The sequence below is a fragment of the Protomyctophum parallelum genome (genome assembly GCF_964188405.1).
Source record: "Protomyctophum parallelum genome assembly, chromosome: 18".
NCBI lineage: Eukaryota > Metazoa > Chordata > Actinopteri > Myctophiformes > Myctophidae > Protomyctophum > Protomyctophum parallelum.
Genome location: NC_139716.1, coordinates 45,539,495 through 45,564,322, shown reverse-complemented (window position 1 = coordinate 45,564,322; position 24,828 = coordinate 45,539,495). Strand labels below are relative to the sequence as shown.

General features: G+C 43.7%; 1 protein-coding gene across 2 annotated transcripts in view; it reads left to right on the top strand.

Annotated features, from left to right (window-relative positions):
* The window catches only part of adipor1a (adiponectin receptor 1a), a 36,788-nt gene extending 14,318 nt beyond the window's left edge, over positions 1-22,470 (top strand). For both annotated transcript variants that reach the window (XM_083789294.1, XM_083789295.1), the window contains 5 exons: positions 6,051-6,222; positions 14,977-15,163; positions 16,510-16,697; positions 18,098-18,291; positions 22,259-22,470. In XM_083789294.1, coding sequence (XP_083645420.1) covers positions 6,051-6,222; positions 14,977-15,163; positions 16,510-16,697; positions 18,098-18,291; positions 22,259-22,387 — 870 coding nt within the window. In that variant the 3' untranslated portion in view covers positions 22,388-22,470. The remainder of the gene's footprint in view (positions 1-6,050; positions 6,223-14,976; positions 15,164-16,509; positions 16,698-18,097; positions 18,292-22,258) is intronic.
* Positions 22,471-24,828: the final 2,358 nt, after the last annotated feature.

The following is a 24,828-nucleotide window of genomic DNA, read 5'->3' as shown; positions in this document are numbered from 1 at the left end:
TTATGGAGAAGATGGAGGAGTTTGTCCACAAAGTAAGTTCTCTTTATGGAGAAGATGGAGGAGTTTGTCCACAAAGTAAGTTCTCTTTATGGAGAAGATGGAGGAGTTTGTCCACAAAGTAAGTTCTCTTTATGGAGGAGATGGAGGAGTTTGTCCACAAAGTAAGTTCTCTTTATGGAGAAGATGGAGGAGTTTGTCCACAAAGTAAGTTCTCTTTATGGAGAAGATGGAGGAGTTTGTCCACAAAGTAAGTTCTCTTTATGGAGAAGATGGAGGAGTTTGTCCACAAAGTAAGTTCTCTTTATGGAGAAGATGGAGGAGTTTGTCCACAAAGTCAGTTATTTTTATTATTATTATTCCACTTATCATTTCACTGGAGTAGTCTTTTTTATGTCGCACTAAAGCCTCCCACAGTTTTGACTGTACGCACTTAACCCATTCTGACCTGAGATCAGATTCATACGAGGTTTTCCGCTGGACACACACTGGTCTGATTAACCCATTCTGACCTGAGATCAGATTCATACGAGGTTTTCCGCTGGACACACACTGGTCTGATTAACCCATTCTAACCTGAGATCAGATTCTAAAAATGTCAGTCGTTCTTTGATTTTTCAAAAATAGCCTCGTAAGCTTGTAGATCTGCTATTTTTCAATAGCTAAAGCATAACATGATGCTGACACCAAAATGGGTTCCCGTTCAGAATGCGTTAAGCCATATGTCAAATTGATTCCCTTTTCATCCATAGGGGGGCGCCACAAATGTGAGAAATGTAACCGTTTGTCGCAAAAACATGATTTCTTTGGGGTTAAATCCCCTCCGAATTACTTACGCATGATCACAGGGGTGACGCGACATTGTAATTGGCTGGCAATATTAGTGGGAGGGGCCTACGTAAGCGACTGTGGCAACCACACTTTTTTTTTCTAGTTTGAACTCCTTTCAGGCTGAACGGATAGAAAGCATAGTCTTGTCTAACCCATTTCGACCCGAGAGATCAGAGATCAGATTCTAAAAATGTCTTCTACATCCTGACAGTTTTCATTCTGACCTGAGATCAGATTCTACAAATGTCTTCTACATCCTGACAGTTTTCATTCTGACCTGAGATCAGATTCTACAAAATGTCTTCTACATCCTGACAGTTTTCATTCTGACCTGAGATCAGATTCTAAAAATGTCTTCTACATCCTGACAGTTTTCATTCTGACCTGAGATCAGATTCTATAAAAATGTCTTCTACATCCTGACAGTTTTCATTCTGACCTGAGATCAGATTCTAAAAATGTCTTCTACATCCTGACAGTTTTCCATTCTGACCTGAGATCAGATTCTACAAAATGTTCTTCTACATCCTGACAGTTTTCATTCTGACCTGAGATCAGATTCTAAAAATGTCTTCTACATCCTGACAGTTTTCATTCTGACCTGAGATCAGATTCTAAAATTGTCTTCTACATCCTGACAGTTTTCATTCTGACCTGAGATCAGATTCTAAAAATGTCTTCTACATCCTGACAGTTTTCATTCTGACCTGAGATCAGATTCTAAAATTGTCTTCTACATCCTGACAGTTTTCTGAAAAAGATATGTTTCTGTGTCAGTGGTTCTTCGATTTTTCTACAATAGCAGACCTACAAATCTTAGGTGAGCTTGTAGGTCTGCTATTTTTCAATAGCTAAAGTAGAACAGAATGCTTAAAACACCAAACGCCAAAAGATATTCTCGAGGAGGTACTTTTGGATTTTAGACGATAATAATTGTGCAGCTTGCTATATTTTACTCCAGTGTCTGAAGTTACCAATTCAAACAAAGCTTTGTTTTCGCCGCGTCGAGTTTCAATGCATTATTTATGATTCTATTCATTTATTTATAATGTATTCATCCTGTTGTCCAGGTCTGGGTTCAGAGTGAATGACATGAACTCGTCTAGGACGGGAATCCACCTTTAGTGTTTAACCACTTTCACCCTTATTTTAAACGTTAGGTATTGGAAAATAGCAGATCTACCAGTTAAAAAATAGCAGATATACAAGTTCAAAAATAGCAGATCTACAAGTTCATAGCACGAGTGCCGCGCTGTGAACTTGTAGATCTGCTATTTTTGAAAAATCGTGAAAATGTGTCGAAAATCATTGAATATATTTTATTTTAGAGCGGAAGTTTTTAAAACTGAGCCCCCCCCCCCCCCCTCCACACGTACTTTCTGACCAGAAAGGGATTTCTTTTCTGTATTTCGACGTATTGAATGGATGTTGTTTTGTTCCAGTCCCTGAATGTGTTTAATAATGATGTTATGTCTGCTCCAGGTGTGGGAAGGCCGCTGGAGGGTGATCCCGTTCCTGAATGTGTTTACCGTAATTTCCGGACTATAAGCCGCACCTTTTTACCCATGATTTGAACCCTGCGGCTTATAGTCCGGTGAGGCTTATCTGTGGATTTTTACAGCTAACGCAGAGCCATCACAAGACAGTGTTTCCCAACCAAATATAACTAATCTACTAGCTCACAACGCTTACCCACGGCACCGTCTCACGAAAACTTGCACAGCATTTTTTATTATTTTAAATAACGTTAATTTATATAGTGTAGCGCCGTCTATGGCTTCACATGTGGCTTCTTTGTGTTCGGTATCACTGCGCCGCATCGAACACCATAGTGCTGCCTTGCCACGGCACTGCGGCAGGATACATTACCAAAGCTAGGTGCTATCCAGCTAACTAGCTGGCCCGGGGCAGCTGCATAGCACCTAGCTTTGGTAATGTATCCTGCCGCGGCACGGCAGCACTACTATGGTGTTCTATGCGGCGCAGTGATACTGAACACAAAGAAAATAGTACCATGTGAAGAGGGGTCAAAATTGAACGAAAGTTGGTCTATTAATATGGTAGATATAGGTCAACAATGCGAATGACGCTAGTTTTGTAGATTATATATATTGTTATATAGTGTCTGAAAGAATGACTCAGTTGTTGGCAATCTGTACGGTACTTTACTTTAAACTTAGAAACGTAACAACAACAAGCATGGATCGCATCATCATAACATGACAAGAACATCCGGGTAACCCACTACTATTAGAGATGAGTCGGTCATGAACGAACGAATCAAAATAACTAGTTTTTTTTGGTGAACGAAACCGATCCGGTCACTTCCGTGAACGATCCGTTCAAAATGCAAATGACGGGGAATCGTCCAAATTACGGGGAATCGCCCAAATTACGGGGAATCGCCCAAATTACGGGGAATCGCCCGGCTAACGGCCTATCACCTTTAAGCTGTGGGCAGGAAAGGTCGGAGGGCGGAAAAGAGTGGGATAGTCAGATCGCGAGAACAACAACAGCAGCACGAGAGAGAGACAGGACGAGAGCAACTTAGCAAAGAAAGATAGACATTACAAGAGCGAGGCAGTTTGCGCAAAATGGAAAACAAACGAAGAAGTGCATATGATGCAGCTTTTAAATTAAAGGCAGTCGATCTGGCTGTTAACCCATTCTGAACGGGCACCCATTTTGGTGTTAGCATCATGTTATGCTTTAGCTATTGAAAAATAGCAGATCTACAAGCTCATATCGCGCCACCGAGTGGCGCGATACGAGCTTGTAGGTCTGCTATTTTTGAATAATCGAAGAACGACTGACATTTTTAGAATCTGATCTCAGGTCAGAATGGGTTCATCAGACCAGTGTGTGTCCAGTGGAAACCTCATATGAATCTGATCTCAGGTCAGAATGGGTTAAAGAAGGAAATAGAGCTGCTGCACGTACCTTGGGCATAAACGAATCAATGGTGAGACGATGGCGAGGCCAGCGTGAAGAACTGGCTCAATGCAAGAAGGCTAAAAAAGCTTTCAGAGGCAATAAAAGCAGATGGCCCGAACTTGAAAACTATCTTGAAGATTGGCTGAACACACAAAGAGCGGACGGCCGAGGTGTTTCCACCGTGCAGATCCGACTGAAAGCCAAAACAGTCGCCACCGAAATGAACATCGAAGATTTTAGAGGTGGACCATCCTGGTGTCTCAGATTTATGAAAAGAAAAGGAATGTCCATCAGGGCGCGGACGACTGTGTGTCAGCAACTCCCTCCCGACTACGAGGAAAAAATAACAAACTTCCGCGAATTCACACAAAGAAACATAGGCGAACATTCCATCGGACCGGACGAGATCATAAATATGGATGAAGTGCCTTTGACGTTTGACCTGCCTCTCACTAGGACCGTTAACAAGAGGGGCGACAAGACCATCACGTTGAGAACCACTGGCCACGAGAGAACGAATTCCACTTGTGTTCTGGGCTGCACCGCGTCCGGATTAAAGCTTCCGCCAATGGTGATTTTCAAGCGGATGACTATGCCAAAAGAAAAGATCCCGAAAGGCATATCATTTAAAGTCAACAAGAAAGGGTGGATGATGGAAAGCGTCATGAAGGAGTGGCTGGTAGAGTGCTACGGGAAGCGGCCCGGGGGATTCTTTCGCAAAAAAAAAGCATTGCTCGTTTTGGACAGCATGAGGGCCCATATAACAGAGTCTGTGAAAGCAGCCATCAAGGCAACAAACTCCATTCCAGCTGTCATACCTGGGGGGACAACCAAGCATCTGCAGCCACTCGACATCAGTGTGAATCGTGCGTTCAAAGTGGGACTACGCATTCAGTGGGAGGCATGGATGACGAGCGGCAAGAAATCATTCACCAAAACGGGTCGGATGCGAAAAGCAACTTTTGCGCAAGTCTGCCAGTGGATCCTAACAGCATGGAGAGGTGTGAAAACAACCACGATCATCAACGGGTTTCGAAAGGCTGGACTGCTGCGCAATGAAGAGGAGGACGCCGCCACGGCTGACGAGGCCCTTCAGAGGATGTTCGAATCCGACAGTGACGAAGAGGAGTTCCTTGGTTTTGAGAGCGACAACGAAGGAGGGAGTGCGGCTGTCGAAGCCACCCTGAGGCTGTTCGTTTCCGATACTGAAGAAGAGGACTTTGCTGGTTTTAGTACACAGGACGAAGACGAAGATGAGGAGTAATACTAACGCTATACTACACTCGAACCAATGCACAACGGATCACATTACTGGCGGTTCGCGAGTGGATTAATGACTGACTTTTTTTTGTTACATTCTTACTGCACCTTATCCTAAAAGTTGAAGACGAGGTAGGCTGGTTATATTTTAAGCAGCCATGTTTACTGCACCTGTAGGCCTACTGCCGTGTTAGAGGCATTTGAATGCTTTTAATTAATAGCACTACATATTACATTTACGGGTAATTTTGCCATTGCCATTGCCTCATTAAGTGATGCGCTGGGAGCGCACACGTTTCTTGAATGCTGTTAAACATGTTAAAGTTTGTTTCTGAAACGCTATACATACAGTACAGAGTAGTTTATACAGCACAGTACATGTTCCGTATTGCACTACATGGTAACACTTGAAGTTATGCAAATATGCAACTTGTTTGCTAAAATTGTAATAAAATGGAAGCTTCCACCAACAGCCTTCTCTTTAATCCCCTCTGTGCACGGAATACCAAACTACTCGCACCCGAAGTGTTTTAATGTTTGTTTCTCTCCCTCTCTGAATTTCCCTCCCTCTCTGAAATCTGAAATTATATTGTATACAGATGTATTTGATTGTATAGTAGTCGATCTCTATACTCTTTACAATTAAGAAAGAATAACGACACAGAGACGGTCACTGCTTAATTAAATTAATTTAGGACCAGTTCATTTCTTTTTATTAAACACATTTCTCCTGATTTAGCCCATTATGCCCATGGATATGCAGAGTGAACTTAACAATGATAAATTAATATGATAATACCTTTTATATAATCAGTATAATAGTGGGGCGAGATGGAAAAGGGGCGACCGTACCCATGGTGAAACCTTTACATATGGTAATTAATCATTAAAACACCTGCGGCTATTAGTCCGGTGCGTCTTGTATACGGACATATTTGGGATTTCCCCTAAATTTGGCTGGTGCGGCTTTTAATCAGGTGCGCCTTATAGTGCGGAAATTACGGTAATAACTGTTATGTTCGCTCCAGGTGTGGGAAGGCCGCTGGAGGGTGATCCCGTTCCACGTGCTCCCAGACTGGCTGAAGGACAACGACTATCTGCTCCACGGACACCGCCCGCCCATGCCCTCCTTCAGGGCCTGCTTCGGGAGCATCTTCAGGATCCACACGGAGACGGGCAACATCTGGACACATCTGTTAGGTGAGCAACATCTGGACACATCTGTTAGGTGAGGAACATCTGGACACATCTGTTAGGTGAGGAACATCTGGACACATCTGTTAGGTGAGCAACATCTGGACACATCTGTTAGGGTGAGGAACATCTGGACACATCTGTTAGGGTGAGGAACATCTGGACACATCTGTTAGGTGAGGAACATCTGGACACATCTGTTAGGTGAGGAACATCTGGACACATCTGTTAGGTGAGCAACATCTGGACACATCTGTTAGGTGAGGAACATCTGGACACATCTGTTAGGGTGAGGAACATCTGGACACATCTGTTAGGGTGAGAGAAACATCTGGACACATCTGTTAGGTGAGCAACATCTGGACACATCTGTTAGGTGAGGAACATCTGGACACATCTGTTAGGGTGAGGAACATCTGGACACATCTGTTAGGGTGAGGAACATCTGGACACATCTGTTAGGTGAGCAACATCTGGACACATCTGTTAGGGTGAGAGAAACATCTGGACACATCTGTTAGGTGAGGAACATCTGGACACATCTGTTAGGGTGAGGAACATCTGGACACATCTGTTAGGGTGAGGAACATCTGGACACATCTGTTAGGTGAGGAACATCTGGACACATCTGTTAGGTGAGCAACATCTGGACACATCTGTTAGGGTGAGAGAAACATCTGGACACATCTGTTAGGTGAGGAACATCTGGACACATCTGTTAGGTGAGGAACATCTGGACACATCTGTTAGGTGAGGAACATCTGGACACATCTGTTAGGGTGAGGAACATCTGGACACATCTGTTAGGGTGAGAGAAACATCTGGACACATCTGTTAGGGTGAGGAACATCTGGACACATCTGTTAGGGTGAGAGCAACATCTGGACACATCTGTTAGGGTGAGGAACATCTGGACACATTTGTTGTTTTTTTCTTGTTTTTTCGCCACCTCTCTCTTCGAAGTTAGACCGCAAGCTCTAAACTGACTGGGCCTCTTGGACGCCGTGATCACATTTAACATCTTTATTTGCGTTCACATTTTACAAGACATTTCTTGAACACAAACAATAGTGGATGCGCAAACTTGAAAACTCAGTGCTTCAGGATACAGATCACGGGTACAGAAAGCATCACCTTCTCCATATATGGCGACTGCCAATTATTGCACTGTCACTGAACAGAATTTTGCCGATGCCTGATCAGCTCTCGGCTTATTGGGCATGCCTGCAATCTGCAGGCCCCTCACCACTGATTTGTGGACATTACCGAGGCTTCCAAATATGAACACAAGTAGTTTACATCTGTAGCCAAGCTGTATAATAGCATCCTTAAGACGCTGGTACTTAATCACCTTGGTAAGGAATGCCTCTTCCAGACTGTGGTCAAAATGTACATGATGCCACTTCCAAAATGGTCACTTCTCTACTGTCCTCATCAACAACAACAATATCTGGTGTATTAGCTGTGACATCTGGAAAAGCATAATTTTCATTATTGTGCATGAACATGGCAGTTGAAACACGTGAGTGCTTACATTTTGGCAGATGATGAAACATATGAACTGATGTCCTTTAGCTAATAGGTCAACAATTATGTCGTGCCTAGCAATGTACATTCCCTTATTTACATAGCACACACACACACACACACACACACACACACACACACACACAGGCACGCGTTCGAGGTGGGTTGATGATGATTCAATGCTGTGCAGCGCACATGCATGTTCAATGCAGTGAGGCAACCCAGGCAGCATGGGGCGCAAGACTCCTGTCCCCTCTCTTAACCCATTCTGACCTGAGATCAGATTTTTAAAAAAAGTTCTTCGATTTTTCAAAAATAGCAGACCTACATGCTCGTAGCGCGCCACTCGGTGGCGCGCTATGAGCTTGTAGATCTGCTATTTTTCAATAGCTAAAGCATAACATGATGCTGACACCAAAATGGGTTCCCGTTCAGAATGGGTCAAAAGTTTCCTCCCATAAACTTCACTTGAAAAATGACGTTTAAGAAACTTTAATTAATCATGTTGCTTCAATGCCGTCTCTGTCTCTACCCTCCTCGACAACTAACATCCATGCAGAGAGACAAGCCCACACCGCGTCGCTGAGGCAACGCGCTGTGGGCTTGTAGATCAGCTCTGTTCCCTCCCTATTAACTAGAGGTGTTCCGATACCGATACTGGCATCGGGTACTCGGTCGATACTAGCCTAAAGTACTCGTACTCGAGTATCGGAGCCGGCCCCGATACTTTGAGACGAGTACTACGACATTCAATTGACACTATAGGCTGAACGCTCAACGCAGCGGGAGCAAGTCTGAGCCAACACGGCAGCAACATGAGCAAAGCGCCCAAAACGGCTGATCTACAAGCATCAACGACGACTGACAAGTGTAGAACGGAGATCCATCGGCATCTATGTTTATATAGATCAGATGAATACATTATCATGTTGATAGTGATAGTTGTCCTTTCTACTTGTAGCAGGAGCACATTCAAAGTATTTATTTCATTTATATCAGACCACCAGGTCTCCATGAAGTGTAGATGTGTGTGTGTGTATATTCAGCGGGCAGCATTATTAGATTAATAAATGAGCATTAATTAACCTACGTTGTGACTCGACGCAGCCCCAGGTCATTAACCCATTCTGACCTGAGATCAGATTCATACCAGGTTTCCACTGGACACACACTGGTCTGATTACCCCATTCTGACCTGAGATCAGATTCTAAAAATGTCAGTCGTTCTTCGATTTTTTTCAAAAATAGCAGACCTACAAGCTCGTATCGCGCCACTCGGTGGCGCGATATGAGCTTGTAGATCTGCTATTTTTAAATAGCTAAAGCATAACGTGATGCTGACACCAAAATGGGTGCCCGTTCAGAATGGGTTAAAGGTTATTCCATCAGACGAGTTCCAACAAAGCAATCCATGACTAGTGTATAGGCTACAGATAAGGGGAATCTCCTTGTAGTTATAAGCACAACGTCCTTAAAATCCTCATATAGATATTAAAAGCCGCAGCTTTTATTTTGCCGTAAAGAAAACTGGCATGTGTGTTGTTTTTCTTTGCGCCGGCACCCCCACCCCTCCCCCGCACATGTGCAGGGAGCATAGACTGTAAAAAATATGGACAAAGCGTTCCCCGGGTCTAACATGAACGTAAAATGAAGCCTGAAATCCCTTGCATTCTAATGCACTGTAAGTCGCCATCTTTCTAGATCCGTTTTGGCCCAGCTGGCCATTGGCTGGCTCCGGTTTGGACCAGCTGGCCATTGGCTGGCCCAGACAACGAGGCGGGACTTCCCCCCTTCTTCTCCGTTGGTTTTTATTTTGACTCGAGTGGGAGGGGAATCCCGATCATAGACTGTAACGGTAGCCACGCCCCTCAGAACATACGCGACTTTATGGTCATTTATTTTATAAATGGGACCATAATTTTCCAAAAAGAATATTATGACATTAGAAATGAGACTTTAAACTAGTGACTGGAAGAAGAAAGTATTCATGACCATGTTTATTAAGGTAATACAGTCTAGGTGAAGTTGGGCCAAAGTACATGGGCCTCTATGGAGCTATGGGGCTTTTTGGGTCCAGTCCAGCGCCACAACAGGCCATTATATGAACTACCGATTTCAAATGAGGCTTCACGAAATATCTGGCTGACTGCCCCCCTGGCAGGGAGTCGGGGACCATAGGTGATTTGTTTTGCCTCAGGGAGTCGGGGACCATAGGTGATTTGTTTTGCCTCGAGCATAATGAAAGGGAGTCAGGGACCATAGGTGATTTGTTTTGCCTCAGGGAGTCAGGGACCATAGGTGATTTGTTTTGCCTCAGGGAGTCGGGGACCATAGGTGATTTGTTTTGCCTCAGGGAGTCGGGGACCATAGGTGATTTGTTTTGCCTCAGGGAGTCAGGGACCATAGGTGATTTGTTTTGCCTCAGGGAGTCGGGGACCATAGGTGATTTGTTTTGCCTCAGGGAGTCGGGGACCATAGGTGATTTGTTTTGCCTCAGGGAGTCAGGGACCATAGGTGATTTGTTTTGCCTCAGGGAGTCGGGGACCATAGGTGATTTGTTTTGCCTCAGGGAGTCGGGGACCATAGGTGATTTGTTTTGCCTCAGGGAGTCGGGGACCATAGGTGATTTGTTTTGCCTCGAGCATAATGAAAGGGAGTCAGGGACCATAGGTGATTTGTTTTGCCTCAGGGAGTCGGGGACCATAGGTGATTTGTTTTGCCTCAGGGAGTCGGGGACCATAGGTGATTTGTTTTGCCTCAGGGAGTCGGGGACCATAGGTGATTTGTTTTGCCTCAGGGAGTCGGGGACCATAGGTGATTTGTTTTGCCTCAGGGAGTCGGGGACCATAGGTGATTTGTTTTGCCTCAGGGAGTCGGGGACCATAGGTGATTTGTTTTGCCTCAGGGAGTCGGGGACCATAGGTGATTTGTTTTGCCTCAGGGAGTCGGGGACCATAGGTGATTTGTTTTGCCTCGAGCATAATGAAAGAAAGGCACCGATACAACATCAACACTTTTCTTTCAAAACGATGATAATAATAGTGTGTTTGAATAGAACAAAATGTGTCATTGCTAATAAGAAAGAAAAAAAAAACATTTTGGATTATTTTCTAAATCATTTCAGGCTATTCTTATTGTGGTAATTCAACATTACAGTATCATTAGAAGCACAAGGCATGAAGATAGGGTGACCAGATGTCCCTCTTTGCGTGGGACAGTCCCTCATTTTCCAAAACTGTTCAGGTCGGTGTCCCACAGATTGAGACCCTGTCTGTCCCACATTGTGACTGGCAGGCAATTGCATCATTGTTCAAATGCCCTAATAGTTGGCCTTCTGTTGTAAAGCTCTCTCATTGTCTCTTCCTGTGTTGTTAAACCTGTTAAAATGGCATACAAATAAAAATTAAAGCATGATTTTAAAACAAAATGTGAGACACCAGAGGAGTTTATAAATGATAGCCAATAGGCCTATATATGGTCGACTATGACATCAAGGCATTTAATAGTAACTCAAGTAGTACGTTGCTAACCCGGTACTCCAGTATCGCTTGAGTGGGACCAGTGGGATGGGGGGGGGGCGGGGTCCCACTGGTCCCACTGGTCCCACTCAAGCAATACTTCTGTCCCTCAAATGAGCAGTTTGGATCTGGTCACCGTACATGAAAATGAAATTAAATGGGAGAAAAAAGGGGGTAAAATAAAAATTAAAAGTACTCGTATCGGTACTCGGTATCGGCGAGTACTTAAAAGAAAGTACTCGTACTTGGTCTGAAAAAAATGGTATCGGGACATCTCTACTATTAACCCATTCTGGGGCGGGAACCCATTTTGGTGTTAGCATCATGTTATGCTTTAGCTGTTGAAAAATAGCAGATCTACAAGCTCATACGAGCTTGACCATGTGTTTCTGACCATGTGTTCCATGTGTTTATGACCATGTGTTTATGACCATGTGTTTCATGTGTTTCTGACCATGTGTTTCATGTGTTTATGACCATGTGTTCCATGTGTTTATGACCATGTGTTTCATGTGTTTATGACCATGTGTTTCATGTGTTTATGACCATGTGTTTCATGTGTTTCTGACCATGTGTTTCATGTGTTTATGACCATGTGTTTCATGTGTTTCTGACCATGTGTTTCATGTGTTTATGACCATGTGTTTCATGTGTTTATGACCATGTGTTTCATGTGTTTATGACCATGTGTTTCATGTGTTTATGACCATGTGTTTCATGTGTTTATGACCATGTGTTTCATGTGTTTCTGACCATGTGTTTCTGACCATGTGTTTCATGTGTTTCTGACCATGTGTTTCATGTGTTTATGACCATGTGTTTCATGTGTTTCTGACCATGTGTTTATGACCATGTGTTTCATGTGTTTCATGTGTTTCTGACCATGTGTTTCATGTGTTTCTGACCATGTGTTTCATGTGTTTATGACCATGTGTTTCATGTGTTTATGACCATGTGTTTCATGTGTTTATGACCATGTGTTTCATGTGTTTCTGACCATGTGTTTATGACCATGTGTTTCATGTGTTTCTGACCATGTGTTTCATGTGTTTCTGACCATGTGTTTCATGTGTTTATGACCATGTGTTTCATGTGTTTATGACCATGTGTTTCATGTGTTTATGACCATGTGTTTCATGTGTTTCTGACCATGTGTTTCTGACCATGTGTTTCATGTGTTTATGACCATGTGTTTCATGTGTTTATGACCATGTGTTTCATGTGTTTCTGACCATGTGTTTATGACCATGTGTTTCATGTGTTTCTGACCATGTGTTTCATGTGTTTCTGACCATGTGTTTCATGTGTTTATGACCATGTGTTTCATGTGTTTATGACCATGTGTTTCATGTGTTTATGACCATGTGTTCCATGTGTTTATGACCATGTGTTCCATGTGTTTATGACCATGTGTTTCATGTGTTTATGACCATGTGTTTCATGTGTTTATGACCATGTGTTCCATGTGTTTATGACCATGTGTTTCATGTGTTTATGACCATGTGTTTCATGTGTTTATGACCATGTGTTTCTGACCATGTGTTTCATGTGTTTATGACCATGTGTTTCTGACCATGTGTTCCATGTGTTTATGACCATGTGTTCCATGTGTTTATGACCATGTGTTTCATGTGTTTATGACCATGTGTTTCATGTGTTTATGACCATGTGTTCCATGTGTTTATGACCATGTGTTTCATGTGTTTATGACCATGTGTTTCATGTGTTTCTGACCATGTGTTTCATGTGTTTCTGACCATGTGTTTCATGTGTTTCTGACCATGTGTTTCATGTGTTTCTGACCATGTGTTTCATGTGTTTCTGACCATGTGTTTCATGTGTTTATGACCATGTGTTCCATGTGTTTCTGACCATGTGTTTCATGTGTTTATGACCATGTGTTTCATGTGTTTCTGACCATGTGTTTCATGTGTTTCTGACCATGTGTTCCATGTGTTTCTGACCATGTGTTTCATGTGTTTCTGACCATGTGTTTCATGTGTTTCATGTGTTTCATGTGTTTATGACCATGTGTTTCATGTGTTTATGACCATGTGTTTCATGTGTTTATGACCATGTGTTTATGACCATGTGTTTCATGTGTTTATGACCATGTGTTTCATGTGTTTATGACCATGTGTTTCATGTGTTTATGACCATGTGTTTCATGTGTTTATGACCATGTGTTTCATGTGTTTCTGACCATGTGTTTCATGTGTTTCTGACCATGTGTTTCATGTGTTTCTGACCATGTGTTTCATGTGTTTATGACCATGTGTTCCATGTGTTTCTGACCATGTGTTTCATGTGTTTATGACCATGTGTTTCATGTGTTTCTGACCATGTGTTTCATGTGTTTATGACCATGTGTTCCATGTGTTTCTGACCATGTGTTTCATGTGTTTATGACCATGTGTTTCATGTGTTTCTGACCATGTGTTTCATGTGTTTCTGACCATGTGTTTCATGTGTTTCTGACCATGTGTTTCATGTGTTTCTGACCATGTGTTTCATGTGTTTATGACCATGTGTTCCATGTGTTTCTGACCATGTGTTTCATGTGTTTATGACCATGTGTTTCATGTGTTTATGACCATGTGTTTCATGTGTTTATGACCATGTGTTCCATGTGTTTCTGACCATGTGTTTCATGTGTTTATGACCATGTGTTTCATGTGTTTCTGACCATGTGTTTCATGTGTTTCTGACCATGTGTTCCATGTGTTTCTGACCATGTGTTTCATGTGTTTCTGACCATGTGTTTCATGTGTTTCATGTGTTTCATGTGTTTATGACCATGTGTTTATGACCATGTGTTTCATGTGTTTATGACCATGTGTTTCATGTGTTTATGACCATGTGTTTCATGTGTTTATGACCATGTGTTTCATGTGTTTCTGACCATGTGTTTCATGTGTTTATGACCATGTGTTTCATGTGTTTATGACCATGTGTTTCATGTGTTTATGACCATGTGTTTCATGTGTTTCTGACCATGTGTTTCATGTGTTTCTGACCATGTGTTTCATGTGTTTATGACCATGTGTTTCATGTGTTTATGACCATGTGTTTCATGTGTTTATGACCATGTGTTTCATGTGTTTCTGACCATGTGTTTCATGTGTTTCTGACCATGTGTTTCATGTGTTTATGACCATGTGTTTCATGTGTTTATGACCATGTGTTTCATGTGTTTATGACCATGTGTTTCATGTGTTTATGACCATGTGTTTCATGTGTTTATGACCATGTGTTTCATGTGTTTATGACCATGTGTTTCATGTGTTTATGACCATGTGTTTCATGTGTTTATGACCATGTGTTTCATGTGTTTCTGACCATGTGTTTCATGTGTTTCTGACCATGTGTTTCATGTGTTTATGACCATGTGTTTCATGTGTTTATGACCATGTGTTTCATGTGTTTATGACCATGTGTTTCATGTGTTTATGACCATGTGTTTCATGTGTTTATGACCATGTGTTTCATGTGTTTATGACCATGTGTTTCATGTGTTTATGACCATGTGTTTCATGTGTTTATGACCATGTGTTTCATGTGTTTATGACCATGTGTTTCATGTGTTTATGACCATGTGTTTCATGTGTTTATGACCATGTGTTTCATGTGTTTATGACCATGTGTTTCATGTGTTTATGACCATGTGTTCCATGTGTTTATGACCATGTGTTTCATGTGTTTCCTGTGTTCCCAGGCCTCATCCTGTTCATCTGTCTGGGCACGCTGACCATGCTGAGGCCCAACGTCTACTTCATGGCCCCGCTCCAGGAGAAGGTTGTGTTCGGGATGTTCTTCCTGGGAGCCGTCCTCTGCCTCAGCTTCTCCTGGCTGTTCCACACCGTCTACTGCCATTCTGAGAAGGTCTCTCGCACCTTCTCCAAGTAAGACTCCATGTTTGACCCATTCTGAGAAGGTCTCTCGCACCTTCTCCAAGTAAGACTCCATGTTTGACCCATTCTGAGAAGGTCTCTCGCACCTTCTCCAAGTAAGACTCCATGTTTGACCCATTCTGAGAAGGTCTCTCGCACCTTCTCCAAGTAAGGCTCCATGTTTGACCCATTCTGAGAAGGTCTTTCGCACCTTCTCCAAGTAAGGCTCCATGTTTGACCCATTCTGAGAAGGTCTCTCGCACCTTCTCCAAGTAAGACTCCATGTTTGACCCATTCTGTAGGAACCCATAACCCTAACCCATAGTGAGAACAGAACCCATAGTGAGAACAGAACCCATAGTGAGAACAGAACCCATAGTGAGAACAGAACCCATAGTGAGAACAGAACCCATAGTGAGAACAGAACCCATAGTGAGAACAGAACCCATAGTGAGAACAGAACCCATAGTGAGAACAGAACCCATAGTGAGAACAGAACCCATAGTGAGAACAGAACCCATAGTGAGAACAGAACCCATAGTGAGAACAGAACCCATAGTGAGAACACAACCCATAGTGAGAACAGAACCCATAGTGAGAACAGAACCCATAGAGAGAACAGAACCCATAGTGAGAACAGAACCCATAGTGAGAACAGAACCCATAGTGAGAACAGAACCCATAGTGAGAACAGAACCCATAGTGAGAACAGAACCCATAGTGAGAACAGAACCCATAGTGAGAACAGAACCCATAGTGAGAACAGAACCCATAGAGAGAACAGAACCCATAGTGAGAACAGAACCCATAGTGAGAACAGAAATGTAATTATTCTAATGGGTCCCCGGTACCAAAGCATGGTATATGGCATCCTCTCCTCTCCTCTCCTCTCCTCTCCTCTCCTCTCCTCTCCTCTCCTCTCCTCTCCTCTCCTCTCCTCTCCAGTCTAAATGAATTGCTCTCCTCTCCAGTCTAAATGAATTGCTCTCCTCTCCTCTCCTCTCCTCTCCAGTCTAAATGAACTGCTCTCCTCTCCTCTCCTCTCCTCTCCAGTCTAAATGAACTCCTCTCCTCTCCTCTCCTCTCCTCTCCTCTCCTCTCCTCTCCTCTCCTCTCCTCTCCTCTCCTCTCCTCTCCTCTCCTCTCCTCTCCTCTCCTCTCCTCTCCTCTCCTCTCCTCTCCTCTCCTCTCCTCTCCTCTCCTCTCCTCTCCTCTCCTCTCCTCTCCTCTCCTCTCCTCTCCAGTCTAAATGAATTGCTCTCCTCTCCAGTCTAAATGAACTGCTCTCCTCTCCTCTCCAGTCTAAATGAATTGCTCTCCTCTCCAGTCTAAGTGAATTGCTCTCCTCTCCTCTCCAGGCTGGACTACTCTGGCATTGCCCTCCTGATCATGGGCTCGTTCGTCCCGTGGCTCTACTACTCGTTCTACTGCTCCCCTCAGCCCCGCCTCATCTACCTCACCATCGTGTGTGTTCTGGGCATCGCCGCCATCATCGTGGCTCAGTGGGACCGCTTCTCTACGCCCAGACACAGGCCTACTAGAGCAGGTAACCATCTAGCTGCGCCACAGGGCCTATAGCTGCCCTATAGCTGCACCACAGGGCCTATAGCACGAGTAAAATATAAATGCTTCCGTCATACAGTCTGGAGCAACGGAAGCTCTGATCATGAGTAAAATATAAATGCTTCCGTCGTACAGTCTGGAGCAACGGAAGCTCTGATCATGAGTAAAATATAAATGCTTCCGTCATACAGTCTGGAGCAACGGAAGCTCTGATCATGAGTAAAATATAAACGCTTCCGTCATACAGTCTGGAGCAACGGAAGCTCTTATCATGAGTAAAATATAAATGCTTCCGTCGTACAGTCTGGAGCAACGGAAGCTCTTATCATGAGTAAAATATAAATGCTTCCGTCGTACAGTCTGGAGCAACGGAAGCTCTGATCATGAGTAAAATATAAATGCTTCTGTCATACAGTCTGGAGCAACGGAAGCTCTGATCATGAGTAAAATATAAACGCTTCCGTCATACAGTCTGGAGCAACGGAAGCTCTTATCATGAGTAAAATATAAATGCTTCCGTCGTACAGTCTGGAGCAACGGAAGCTCTGATCACGAGTAAAATATAAATGCTTTCGTCATACAGTCTGGAGCAACGGAAGCTCTGATCATGAGTAAAATATAAATGCTTCTGTCGTACAGTCTGGAGCAACGGAAGCTCTGATCACGAGTAAAATATAAATGCTTTCGTCATACAGTCTGGAGCAACGGAAGCTCTGATCATGAGTAAAATATAAATGCTTCTGTCGTACAGTCTGGAGCAACGGAAGCTCTGATCACGAGTAAAATATAAATGCTTCCGTCATACAGTCTGGAGCAACGGAAGCTCTGATCATGAGTAAAATATAAATGCTTCTGTCGTACAGTCTGGAGCAACGGAAGCTCTGATCATGATTAAAATATAAATGCTTCCGTCATACAGTCTGGAGCAACGGAAGCTCTGATCATGAGTAAAATATAAATGCTTCCGTCGTACAGTCTGGAGCAACGGAAGCTCTAAAGGTCCTGAGGTAGTTTCTATGAACACCGTCCTGGTGTAAAGACCACCTGAAGGTCCTGAGGTAGTTTTTGCCCTGTGTTGTTCCTCTAGGCGTGTAAAGACCACCTGAAGGTCCTGAGGTAGTTTTTGCCCTGTGTTGTTCCTCTAGGCGTGTAAAGACCACCTGAAGGTCCTGAGGTAGTTTTAAAGACCACCTGAAGGTCCTGAGGTAGTTTTTGCCCTGTGTTGTTCCTCTAGGCGTGTAAAGACCACCTGAAGGTCCTGAGGTAGTTTTAAAGACCACCTGAAGGTTCTGAGGTAGTTTTTGCCCTGTGTTGTTCCTCTAGGCGTGTAAAGACCACCTGAAGGTCCTGAGGTAGTTTTTTTTCCCTGTGTTGTTCCTCTAGGCGTGTTCATGGGCCTGGGTCTCAGCGGCATCGTACCCACAATGCACTTCACCATCGAGGAGGGCTTCGTGAAGGCCACCACGGTGGGCCAGATGGGCTGGTTCTACCTGATGGGGGCCATGTACATCACCGGGGCGGGGCTCTACGCCGCACGCATCCCTGAGAGGTTCTTCCCTGGGAAGTGTGACATCTGGGTCAGTTCATCATTTAACCACTATGCATCATTACCCCTACTAGGGCTGTAAATCTTTGGGTGTCCCACGATTCGATTCGATTCCGATTCTTGGGGTCACGATTCGATTCAAAATCGATTTTTTCAATTCTATGATTCTCGATTCTCCAAAAACGATTTTTTTTTTATTCAAAAGATTTTTTTTCCAGATTCGAAACTATTCTCTATTCAAAATGATTCTTGATTCAATACATTTCATCACCATCTACTCCAGCCAACTGAAGTGATTAACTTGAAAATGACTGAAGACATGATGTTTACTGTAAGGGTGAGGGTTAGGGTGAGCTTACATTTCATATTATAAACACCATGTAGTGATATGACTGAAGACATGATGTTTACTGTAAGGGTGAGGGTTAGGGTGAGCTTACATTTCATATTATAAACACCATGTAGTGATATGACTGAAGACATGATGTTTACTGTAAGGGTGAGGGTTAGGGTGAGCTTACATTTCATATTATAAACACCATGTAGTGATATGACTGAAGACATGATGTTTACTGTAAGGGTGAGGGTTAGGGTGAGCTTACATTTCATATTATAAACAGCATGTAGTGATATGACTGAAGACATGATGTTTACTGTAAGGGTGAGGGTTAGGGTGAGCTTACATTTCATATTATAAACACCATGTAGTGATATGACTGAAGACATGATGTTTACTGTAAGGGTGAGGGTTAGGGTGAGCTTACATTTCATATTATAAACACCATGTAGTGATATGACTGAAGACATGATGTTTACTGTAAGGGTGAGGGTTAGGGTGAGCTTACATTTCATATTATAAACACCGTAGTGATATGACTGAAGACATGATGTTTACTGTAAGGGTGAGGGTTAGGGTGAGCTTACATTTCATATTATAAACACCATGTAGTGATATGACTGAAGACATGATGTTTACTGTAAGGGTGAGGGTTAGGGTGAGCTTACATTTCATATTATAAACACCATGTAGTGATATGACTGAAGACATGATGTTTACTGTAAGGGTGAGGGTTAGGGTGAGCTTACATTTCATATTATAAACACCATGTAGTGATATGACTGAAGACATGATGTTTACTGTAAGGGTGAGGGTTAGGGTGAGCTTACATTTCATATTATAAACACCATGTAGTGAAAACTCCTGTAACTAACCAGAAATAAAATCTAAAAAATAAAAAATAATAAAAAGATTTTTAATAAATAATAATAAAAAATCGATTTTTGGAAATTATGAATCGATTTTGAATCGTTCATAACGGGAATCGCGATTCTAATTCGAATCGATTTTTTTTGACACCCCTAACCCCTACTATCCCCCTAGCTTCCCCCTACTATCGCCCTAGCATCCCCTACTATCCCCCTAGCATTCCCCTACTATCCCCTAGCAATAGCATCCCCCTACTATCCCCCTAGCATTCCTGTTAATCTGGGTTAAACATTCAGTGATATTAGAGCACTGAAGTCTGACGTCAATATCGGTAGAGGGCGCAAATCCACAGGTTCATGTACTACTAACCCTAAACCCTAACCCTAAACCCTAAACCCTAACCCTAACCCTAAACCCTAACCCTAACCCTGAACCCTAACCCTAAACCCTAAACCCTAACCCTAACCCTGACGCGTTGTGAGCTTGTAGATCGGCTATTTTCAGCATGCAACCAAGTGTAAAATGACTTATACTGGATCTCTTGTCCACTAGTCCCTTCCTAACATAGTTAACTAACTAACATAGTCTAGTTTTTATTTGTTGACGAAATTGTCAGTATATTTAGTCTTAGTTTTTAGTCACCATAGCATAGTTTTAATTTAGTTTCCATTTAGTTTTCTTCAGTGGAAAAGGTAGTCGACGAACATTTGTCGTCTTAGTTTTAGTCGACGGAAACAACACTGCTTAGACATCAGCTCCGTGTCCTACAGACTATCTGTAGGAAAGTGGAGATAAAACAAAACAAAAATAGCATTATTATTTTTCATTCTTGGATGCTATCTGTAGGAATGAAAGCACAGCCTAGTCTAGTGTGAAGTTCCGGAGGATGATTGATGTCAGAAAGAATTCCCAGAGCTCACTGGCTGTCAAAATGTAAAGGAACTGTGTGTCAGTGAGTGTTTTATCCACACCTGACAGACACAACCTGAAGAACCAGAGTAGTAAAAACAGAGAGGTGTGTTTGGGGTGAGAGGTGAGTCTCTCACCACCGCGGCTCAGTGACGTCATGTTGTAGTTTTAGTAAAAACAGAGAGGTGTGTTTGGGGTGAGCGGTGAGTCTCTTACCACCGCGGCTCAGTGACGTCATGTTGTAGTTTTAGTAAAAACAGAGAGGTGTGTTTGGGGTGAGAGGTGAGTCTCTTACCACCGCGGCTCAGTGACGTCATGTTGTAGTTTTAGTAAAAACAGAGAGATGTGTTTGGGGTGAGAGGTGAGTCTCTTACCACCGCGGCTCAGTGACGTCATGTTGTAGTTTTAGTAAAAACAGAGAGGTGTGTTTGGGGTGAGAGGTGAGTCTCTTACCACCGTGGCTCAGTGACGTCATGTTGTAGTTTTAGTAAAAACAGAGAGATGTGTTTGGGGTGAGAGGTGAGTCTCTTACCACCGCGGCTCAGTGACGTCATGTTGTAGTTTTAGTAAAAACAGAGAGGTGTGTTTGGGGTGAGCGGTGAGTCTACCACCGCGGCTCAGTGACCTCATGTTGTAGTTTTAGTAAAAAGAGAGAGATGTGTTTGGGTGAGCGGTGAGTCTCTTACCACCGCGGCTCAGTGACGTCATGTTGTAGTTTTAGTAAAAACAGAGAGGTGTGTTTGGGGTGAGCGGTGAGTCTCTTACCACCGCGGCTCAGTGACGTCATGTTGTAGTTTTAGTAAAAACAGAGAGGTGTGTTTGGGGTGAGAGGTGAGTCTCTTACCACCGCGGCTCAGTGACGTCATGTTGTAGTTTTAGTAAAAACAGAGAGGTGTGTTTGGGGTGAGCGGTGAGTCTCTTACCACCGCGGCTCAGTGACGTCATGTTGTAGTTTTAGTAAAAACAGAGAGGTGTGTTTGGGGTGAGCGGTGAGTCTCTTACCACCGCGGCTCAGTGACGTCATGTTGTAGTTTTAGTAAAAACAGAGAGATGTGTTTGGGTGAGCGGTGAGTCTCTTACCACCGCGGCTCAGTGACGTCATGTTGTAGTTTTAGTAAAAACAGAGAGGTGTGTTTGGGGTGAGCGGTGAGTCTCTTACCACCGCGGCTCAGTGACCTCATGTTGTAGTTTTAGTAAAAACAGAGAGGTGTGTTTGGGGTGAGCGGTGAGTCTCTTACCACCGCGGCTCAGTGACCTCATGTTGTAGTTTTAGTAAAAACAGAGAGGTGTGTTTGGGGTGAGCGGTGAGTCTCTTACCACCGCGGCTCAGTGACGTCATGTTGTAGTTTTAGTAAAAACAGAGAGGTGTGTTTGGGGTGAGCGGTGAGTCTCTTACCACCGCGGCTCAGTGACGTCATGTTGTAGTTTTAGTAAAAACAGAGAGGTGTGTTTGGGTTGAGCGGTGAGTCTCTTACCACCAGTAGCATTTACGGAAGCATTTATATTTTACTCGTGATCAGAGCTTCCGTTGCTCCAGACTGTATGACGGAAGCATTTATATTTTACTCATGATCAGAGCTTCCCACCAGATCTTCCATGTCCTGGTGGTAGCGTTGTAGTTCATTAACACTGTGTTCTCTGGGTATCGTAGTTCCATTCCCACCAGATCTTCCATGTCCTGGTGGTAGCGTTGTAGTCCATTAACACTGTGTTCTCTGGGTATCGTAGTTCCATTCCCACCAGATCTTCCATGTCCTGGTGGTGGCGTTGTAGTCCATTAACACTGTCTTCTCTGGGTATCGTAGTTCCATTCCCACCAGATCTTCCATGTCCTGGTGGTGGCGTTGTAGTCCATTAACACTGTCTTCTCTGGGTATCGTAGTTCCATTCCCACCAGATCTTCCATGTGCTGGTGGTGGCGGCGGCCTTCATCCACTTCTACGGCGTCTCCAACCTTCAGGAGTTCCGCTACGGCCTGGAGGGAGGATGCACAGACGACACTCTGCTCTGAAAAGACTGTGAACTCCAACTCCCATCATCCTCCTGTCCTGTCCTGTCCGGGGTCAGGGGTCCTGACCCCTGACCTGTTCCTCCTGTCCTGTCTGATAATCCCAAAAAAAAACACCCTGTTAAAAAAAAATAAAAAAAATAGGAAGATAGAAAGAAAAGTAAATGCTGCTGGAATTCAGTATGTTCACTTGTTGCTCGCTCTCTGCTTCGCTCCCTCTCTCTCTCTCTCTCTCTCTCTCTCCCTCTCCCCCCTCTCTCTCTCCCTCTCCCCCCCCCTCTCTCTCTCCCTTTCTCCACCCCCCTCTCTCTCTCTCTCCCTCGCCCTCTCTCTCTCTCTCCCTCGCCCTCTCTGCTGTACTTCCTGATTTGCTCACGTTTAGATTTCCGGCGGTCAAGAAGATAACAGATCTGCAAGCTCACGATGCGTCGCAGTGTGTCGCATTGTGAGCTTGTACATCGGCTATTTTTGTCTTGTGCTCCATTCTCGCGTTGGCTTTTTTTTTTTTTTTCATAGCGAATGAAGCGTGGAGGGAAATCTGCACTGCGATATTATTATTATTATTATTATTATTATTAGGGTTTTTTTGTATCACTTTTGGGATTTCACCAGAACATTAGCAGGTTTAAAACGCTGTAACGGCTTCTTATCGTCTTTAAATCAGACCAGTGTGTGTCCAGTGGAAACCTCGTATAAATCTGATCTCAGGTCAGAATGGGTTAAAAGTATTCCAAAGTGGCGACCGCAACAGACCGGACGAGGAAGGCGTGGCACCTGTTTTATCATAGTCCCGTCATCCAGGGGTCGTTGTGAGGGCTGGTGTCGCACAGCGCTAATTGCACGCTCCCCGAAAAGAATCGCCCACGTGCGTCACGGCGTGTTTTAACACGGACGGACGGACGCGGCGCGTCTTCAGACTGTACAGTAATCTGTACATTAACGCCCCCCTTCCCCCACAAAGATTGTGTCCTAACCGGATCAAAATGTGCAGCTTTGTCCCGTGAAGACCCCCGTTAGTACCCAGTGGTACGAACGACTCTACAACCATGAGAATATAACACACACACACACACACACACAGCCCTCTGAGCCTTTTGGTGTTATAAACATTATGTTATAATTTAGCTATTGGAAAAATAGCAGATCTACAAGCTCATAGCGCACCACCGAGTGGCGCGCTACGAGCTTGTAGGTCTTGCTATTTTTTGAAAAATCGTGAAAATGTGCCTCAAATTTGGAAGATATTTTTTCAGAACAAACGTTTTTTTAACTCAAGTCTTTGCTTCGGGGGGGGGGGGGGGGGGGGTTGGGGGGGGTCCCTGGAACAACATATTTTCAGATGGGGGGGGGTCTCGGAGGCCAATTACAGATAGTCTTTGGGGTCCTTGACATGAAATATTGAGTGATATAGGCCTATAGAAACATTTAGGTATTTCAAGAAAATACTTTTTTTTTTCCAGGCCTAAATGTGTTAAATGGAAACCAGCCGTCTGAGCGTGTTGTGTTTTCATGGTTGTATAACCGTAACCACTGTACTTTATGCTGTATTCACTCAATCAATCAATCAATCAATCAATCAAAGCCGCTATGACGGACAGTCCACCTCGCACAGAGAGACCCTTAAGTTAGAGGACGTCGATACTCAAAAGGGTCTCCATTTTCACCACGCTGGTTTTTTTCCCCCTGACTTCCCCACGTTAGTTAGAAGTCTAGAAGAAAGGGCAGTGGTTCTCTGCCCTGTTCGTGTCCAGGCCCATCCACCCATTTTGGGCAGGAACCCCTTTTGGTGTTGGCATCATGTCGCGCTTTAGCTATTGAAAAATAGCAGATCTACAAGCTCGTAGCGCGCCACCGAGTGGCGCGCTACGAGCTTGTAGATCTGCTATTTTTGAAAAATCGAAGAACGACTGACATAGAAACATGTTTTTTTCAGAAAACTGTCAGGATGCAGAAGACATTTTTAGAATTTGATCTCAGGGTCAATGAAAATTGTCAGGATGTAGAAGACATTTTTAGAATCTGATCTCAGGTCAGAATGGGTTAAGAGCAGACTGGAGAGAGAGAGCATTGACCCTCAAAAATCGGACGTGGGCGGTTTGGGGGAAATTCCTTTACGTCCCAAAACCTGGTTGTTGAACGGCTTGGTGAATCTGGCCCTATGTAACCAAATGCACCGTCATGGTCTTGGTGGTGAATCTGGCCCTATGTAACCAAATGCACCGTCATGGTCTTGGTGGTGAATCTGGCCCTATGTAACCAAATGCACCGTCATGGTCTTGGTGGTGAATCTGGCCCTATGTAACCAAATGCACCGTCATGGTCTTGGTGGTGAATCTGGCCCTATGTAACCAAATGCACCGTCATGGTCTTGGTGGTGAATCTGGCCCTATGTAACCAAATGCACCGTCATTGTTGATATGTTGCTGTATGGTAAGGGTCCATTT